At 33.7% G+C, this 7,339-nt stretch overlaps 1 protein-coding gene across 1 annotated transcript in view; it reads right to left on the minus strand.

Moving 5' to 3' along the window:
- LOC144449073 (uncharacterized) overlaps positions 1-4,683 on the minus strand; it is a 33,634-nt gene extending 28,951 nt beyond the window's left edge. Inside the window, exons 1-5 of the mRNA XM_078139492.1 lie at positions 4,589-4,683; positions 3,533-3,630; positions 2,611-2,763; positions 2,112-2,234; positions 196-444 (exon numbers count right to left, since the gene is read on the minus strand). Coding sequence (XP_077995618.1) covers positions 196-328 — 133 coding nt within the window. The 5' untranslated portion in view covers positions 329-444; positions 2,112-2,234; positions 2,611-2,763; positions 3,533-3,630; positions 4,589-4,683. The remainder of the gene's footprint in view (positions 1-195; positions 445-2,111; positions 2,235-2,610; positions 2,764-3,532; positions 3,631-4,588) is intronic.
- Between the last annotated feature and the right edge of the window lie 2,656 nt (positions 4,684-7,339).

The raw sequence follows: 7,339 nt of genomic DNA on the forward strand, positions 1-7,339 counted from the left end.
TACTGTATCGTGAGGTGTCCTTTTTGCAATGTCATTGGCTATTTATTATAACAGTTTTTTAAAAACCTGTTAATATTGCTGGTACCACTGATACGAACCAAACGACCACTATATGAAACGTGTTTATACAAGCATGTGTATGATATATAATGGGATTATTGGAGATTATGCATGCATGTAGAAATCTTAATTTACCTTCTGATGTTATAGTGTATGAAGATGAAGAACTAGTCAATCCGACTGCAAAATTGTGTACGTATCCAGGACGAGTTGGAAAGCTGTTGGCTCCTGTAAACTGTGCTGACCATGTTACTTGTAACGTATTCATATTTAGAGTGTTAAGGTAGAGCACAAGACCTGCAGAACTGACTTGGACATCTTTTGCTCCTCCATTTGCTGATCTTAACGTTGCAAGTCCGCTTAAAATATCGCTGTATTTAGAAACTTAGAATTGAAATAAAAATGCAATTAAACTTCTTTTTACCTCCCTTAAGGGTATTGACGGTATTAACAGGTGTCTGTCTGTCTGTCTGTCTGTATGTATGTATGTATGTATGTATGTATGTATGTATGTATGTATGTATGTATGTATGTATGTATGTATGTATGTATGCATGCATGTCTGTCTGTCTGTCTGTCTGTCTGTCTGTCTGTTTGTGCGTGTGTGTGTGATCATTTTCCTATGTATGTATGTATGTATGTATGTATGTATGTATGTATGTATGTATGTATGTATGTATGTATGTATGTATGTCTGTCTGTGTGTGCGTGTGTGTATGTATGTATGTATGTATGTATGTATGTATGTATGTATGTATGTATGTATGTCTGCCTGTCTGTCTGTCTGTGTGTGTGTGCGTGTGTGTATGTATGTATGTATGTATGTATGTATGTATGTATGTATGTATGTATGTATGTACGTACGTACGTACGTATGTATGTCTGTCTGTCTATCTGTCTGTCTGTCTGTTTGTGCGTGTGTGTGTGTGATCATTTTCCTAAAAAACGGCTGGCTTAATTACAATCAAATTTGCTACAAATCTTCCATATGCTAATGGCAAGAACTGATTAGATTTTGGTAAACATCCAATGAACATTAATTAGTTATTTGCATAATTAATGGTTTTGAGTAAATAGGCTATATCTTTGGAACGCATAGTTCAAATTCAATATAATTTGGTGCATATGTTAACTATAACATGGCACATATGTGCTATAAGGTTTGTTGATTTAACTTAAAGCTTTTATGAATAATTTGCATAATGAACAACGTTCGTTAATTCCGGTTTATCTTTAAGAATGCAAGCTTCAAATGTCATATAATCTGGTATAAATATACCAACCATGACAATGCGCACAAATTTGTTGACATAGCCTTTACTTTTAATGAGTAATTTGAATAATTAATGATCTTCAATTAAGCTATATCTTTGGAATGCACGTTTCAAATTCCACATAACTTGGCGCAATTACACATCAACCATGACAAAGCGTACATCCTGTAAAGCCTGTTGATATAGTTTTTAATTTTATGACTAATTTGCATAATAAATGAATTTCAGTAATTAGGCTATTTCTTGAGAATTAACACTTCAAATTTCAGATAATTTTGTACATGTATTAATGGTCGATGGTAAAGAAGTGCAAGTGTCATTTAAAGCTTGATGTAATTTATAATCTTTATGGTTAATTTGCATAATCAATGTTTTTTGAATAATTATAATTAGGCAATATGTTAACTGTGCAAGCTTCAGATTTCATTTCGTTTGATATAATTAATAATTAATGGTACATCATGTATAATAGCTATACTTTAATATAATTTTGTATTTGAACAATGTGTGTAGGCCCAAAAATATATGGTTTGACCCTTACGGGTGGCAGTCAGTTTAAATCTGGTTTCAAGATTAATGTATAATCTTGTGGAGTCCTATTCCAAAATTATATAGCGTGACTGTATGAAAATGGCCAAGATGGCGTTTTATGTACATATATATGACACCCCGTCTTTCGTAGAAAATTTAACTTCAGTGTGTGAAGTTCTAAACCAACACAGGAAAATAGAAAGGGGTAAATTAAAAATAGTCACACTATAGACGTTAAACACTCACTTGTGAGACAGTCGTTACCCGAGAAACCATTTGTACACCGACACGTAGATGGAGGTCCATTAGAATTACACGTACCGGGATAGCAAAATGACCGACCACTCCCACGAAGCCAGTTACATTTCTCTGTATTGACAATGCGACATTGTTTGAGTGAACTGTATAGATGTTCACCTTAATGTTCAGAAATCGTACTATACGAACAGGTAGAGAGACATTAATTATGGTCATGTTTGAATCCCTCGGTGCACGCACACAAGATTGACAAAAGCAAAATGTCAAATGTCACATATAGTAAATATGACAACTCAATTCGTTGATCCAGGTGTATTAGATGAGTATCACTGTGATTTGTCCTATCTCATAATATATATCTAAGAGCTCACAAGTATCCGGTTTGAACATGTTTAATTTAATGATATCTCGGCAGATAACAGTTTGCGATTTTAAACATGACAATCTCAAAACTTGTGAACATGTATTTCATTAAAACTGACTTTACCTTGACATCTTCCGTTGCGAACACTGCCACGACTCAGCAGAGCATAGGCTGATTCCCTTGGACCCAGAGTATATTCACATTCAAGACAGTAGTGATTACTTGATGTTGAGCATCGAACGTTACCAGCCGCACAGTGGCTTATACCCCTACAAGCTAGAATAAACAAATTTAGCAATTGATTATTTATTTCAGTTATCACTTTTAATGTTGAAATTCTGTCTGTCTGCCTGTTCGAATATGCCATGCAAGATTGTGAAATGAAGAGATATGCACATGTCGTCTATAGTTTGCCCTAGTTTATGCAAGGCGAGGTAGACAGTGATAAATGAGTGTGATATTGCTATCCACAGACAAATGAATGAACGGACATGGCTCATTCCTTTGGGTCTCTCCGGACTTTGCTAGTTTGGGCTAATCCATAAATGTATATAAGAATGATTTGGTACCAATCAACACATCTAGGCGGAATTTTGTCTCACTCTCATACTGAATTTGTTATAGCCAAGGCACACGAACGTGGTTACAATAACAACATGTTTTAAAGTGATCAAAATCGGTGTATGTGTATATCATTGAATAATTTAAAAATGCAAACCATGATTAATTAAGTAAAGTTAAAGCACTTATGAGTCATGAAAAGTTAGTGCCTATCACATATGTATGTCTTCTAGGTCTTTTAAGGCAACGGTGGACCAATGTGAGAACAATTAAGGTGAAACATTACTATAGTTTCCATGTTGTGTTTTATGGCAATCGCACACACTTTATATGATGTAAAATCATGAATTGACTCTTCAAAACCCAAAGTTTACGAAAATACGAAAATACTGTTATTTCCTGGAGTGGGGTTCCCCATTAAGGAAGATTGTGTGACAGTATACTGAATATATATGTTGATTATGAAGTCTGTAAATATTAGTACCTGAACATCTGGATCCATCGCAGAAGCCATAACACTCAGTCTGGTAATATTCGGTGTAGTACGTTGTGGAATACCGTATTTTGTATCTGTGTCTAGTCCTGGTAAATATATATAGAGATATATGAGTTTGTCGTTTGTCTTTTCCAATGTCAGGAAAGCCGAGTTTTCGTATAGGATAGGTGCCACAAGCATTTGAGAAAACACACTCACACAACTGTAATTAGCTCACAGATATAACTCGAACTGGTCTTATTACAAGTAAATAGAATAAAAAATACGACACTATATACAGCAAAAATGCTTCTACTAAAATATGGCAATATTTAAGAAAATTGTAAATGATGAATTGTAATTAGAAAAATATATTTATTGTTTATCTGATCATTATGAAATATCAACATCATCTTATAATTTTTTTCTTCTGTTATTGTAATAATAATTTGATTGTTCGATGAAGGAAATTGGGAGATTATAAACATAAATCAAGAACGAGAAGCCAGCCATGCTATTGGTAACTATACTCACAGATTCGATTATGACTCGACTATATTAAGGAGACTCGATAATTATTTAACGACATCACTGGTTCTAAGTTACGACACCACTGGTTCTAGGTTAATTTGCTTAGGTATAATCAAAATCTGACAACAAGTGTGGGGCCCTCAGTAATTTAGGAAGTAGAGCCTTAAGTAGAAATGTAATGCTATTTATATATACAGGGTATTTTAGCGCATATCATCCAGGTCATATATATTGTTTCATTCATTTAAATACTTCCACATAGATACAAGGAGAGAGAACATAAAAGTAAATTTAAAAAGTATGCAAATGGAAGTGTTAAAATATCCTTAAATATAATAATTTTCGAGGACAGGACAGACAGATATTCACAAGCAAACACACACACATGTGGACAGACAGTCAGAGACAGACATTTAGATAGACACCACAGAAATTGACGACGGGTAGACGGAGATATGGAACTATAACATGGGCATCCCCGTTGGAGCCAGAACAAATATAATATTTTTCAAAATCTACATTTTGAAGTATTACCTGTATTTAGAACAGTCTTTCCATCCTACTACTCCACAGTTATATGTAGTCCTAGACTGAAACGATACACGGGTCGAACGTGATGACTCTCGTGATTTCTGTCTCGAATAGGTACACTGGTTTGGCCTATTTTAATGAAAAAACATGTTTGTTAAAATAAAAATGCTTTGCATGTATCCAGTTGATTAAATCAGAGAACTCATACTCATGGCATGTTCACACGCAGATAAATATGACAAATGCTGAACCGGTGCAACTTTGTATGTATGTATGTATGTATGTATGTATGTATGTATGTATGTATGTATGTATGTATGTATGTATGTATGTATGTATGTCTGTGTGTGTGTGTGTATGTATGTATGTATGTATGTATGTATGTATGTCTGTCTGTCTGTATGTATGTATGTATGTATGTATTCATGTGTGTATGTATGTATGTATGTATGTCTGTGTGTATGTATGTATGTATGTATGTATGTATGTATGTATGTATGTATGTATGTACGTACGTATGTACGTATGTACGTACGTATGTATGTATGTATGTATGTATGTATGTATGTATGTATGTGTGTGTGTGTGTGTATGTATGTATGTATGTATGTATGTATATGTATGTATGCATTTATTTCTGTATGTATGTGTGTCTCAACATCTTTCATATGGTAATGACAAGAACTGAATAGATTTTGGTAACCATCTAATGAATATTAATTAGTCATTTGCATTCTGGATTTCTACCTTTCTTAAGGAGAGGTTATCTTTTAGGGATGAAAGGTCTGTGTGTGTGTGTGTGTGTGTGTGTGTGTGTGTGTGTGTGTGAGTATGTATGTCTGCCTGCCTGCCTGCCTGTCTGTCTGTCTGTCTCATCGTTTTCTCAACCAGATTTAAACTGAATGACTTCCTTAAGGGTAAAGTCTTTAGCTTTTCGTTACTAGACACAATAACTGTTGGAATGCAACAGAACATATGCGATTTCTTATGTTTCAAGTATTACCAGATTTAATTGAATTTGACGAGTGCATTATTACGATATAGCCTATACGGCTTCCATTCAGTTATTTCCACGAAGGTCAACGTTGAGGTCAAATATAATGACATGAACAGAGAGGCAACCCCTTATAATATAGGAGTATACACTTGAATACTGTCTTTTAGTTCTGGAGATGCTTTGAAAGTAGATTATTGCGCCAAATATTGCTATTATTCAATACAAAATATGAGTGCCATCAATAATATATATGTATTTTTCTCTTGTTGTGTATTGCATATAAATATGATTTACAAGAAATTGAAAATCACACTTGAACGATGTCTCTATAATGCCCGGGATTTCTATGGCAAGTAAGGCCGCCATGCTGTAAAATTAAATGATGTCCTGAAACAGGCTGACATTTTCTTTAAAATATACATATTTTGTTTACTTTTTGTTTAGTTTGTTTGGTTGTTTGTCTAGCTATCTATCTCTCTGTTTGTTTGTTTGTTTGTTTGTTTGTCTGTTTGTTTGTTTGTTTTTGAGATGGGGATGGATTTTTATCTGCGGTTAAAAATCCTGCAGATTCACTGATGTACTTACCAAGGCCTAACTATTTGCAGCTGCACACCAAAATACAGGACTAGAAGAAAGAGATGCTTTGTTGACCCCATTGTCGTATTTCAGCAATAGGACTGCCAATCTTCGTGACTGCAACTCTGAAAGCAAACAAGAAATTGCAAAGAGAATAGAATAGAATAGAATAGAATAGAATAGAATAGAATAGAATAGAATAGAATAGAATACAAGTCAAGGTCATTGTAAATCGCTCTGTCCATCGACGACATTGGTTAGGTCAGAGGACCTCTTGGAATAAAGACTTATATGATGGGTCCAAACTAAATAAAAAAATATAATTGTGAAAAAACTTCTGTTTGCAATTTTTTGGACCATCAATGAGTTTAATTATTTCGGCAGGCAAATGTTATTTACACGGATTCATGGTAGGTTTCCGCTTTCGTTAAGTGCAAATGATTACACTCTCAACCCTGAGCGCAGTCAGCGAGGACATTGAGTTGGTTATTAAGCTGTATTGTCAACTACAGGTTGTGTAATAATTTCTTTAAAAGTTTTATTTGAGGGAGGGAGGGAGGAATGGAGGGTGGGCGGGCGAGCATATGGAAGACCGGTGAGGACAGCGACTGTCATATAAATGTTATTGCTACAATAATAGTGTATATATATATATATATATATATATATATATATATATATATATATATATATATATATATATATATATATATATATATATATATATATATATATATATATATATATATATGTTAATCACAACAATGTACATATGTCCTATGCGGTTTGGAGACATAACGTTTACTTTTAATGTGTAATTTGATTGATTAATGATGTTCAGAAATTAAGCTATATCTTGAGAATGCACGCTTCAAATCATATATAATTTGGCAAATACATAACAAATCACAATAAAGCCCGTGTTTTTATGTGCCAATTGATTTTCATAATTGATGATTTTGGTAATTAGGCTATATCTTTAGAATGCAACTTTTAAATTTAATATATTTTGGTAAAACCATAGCGAAGCACATATTTGTTAGAAGTTTGTGAAAAGTACTTTTTTCCATATGAAATTTTGCTGAAGTTCACAGCTAGCTGCATATTATATAATACATTCAAAACTCAGTGGCTATGGGTTCACACCAAATGTTCCTTTGACAATGACATTAGTTGTATTT

Source organism: Glandiceps talaboti, chromosome 18, assembly GCF_964340395.1.
Source record: "Glandiceps talaboti chromosome 18, keGlaTala1.1, whole genome shotgun sequence".
In the NCBI taxonomy this organism is placed as follows: domain Eukaryota; kingdom Metazoa; phylum Hemichordata; class Enteropneusta; family Spengelidae; genus Glandiceps; species Glandiceps talaboti.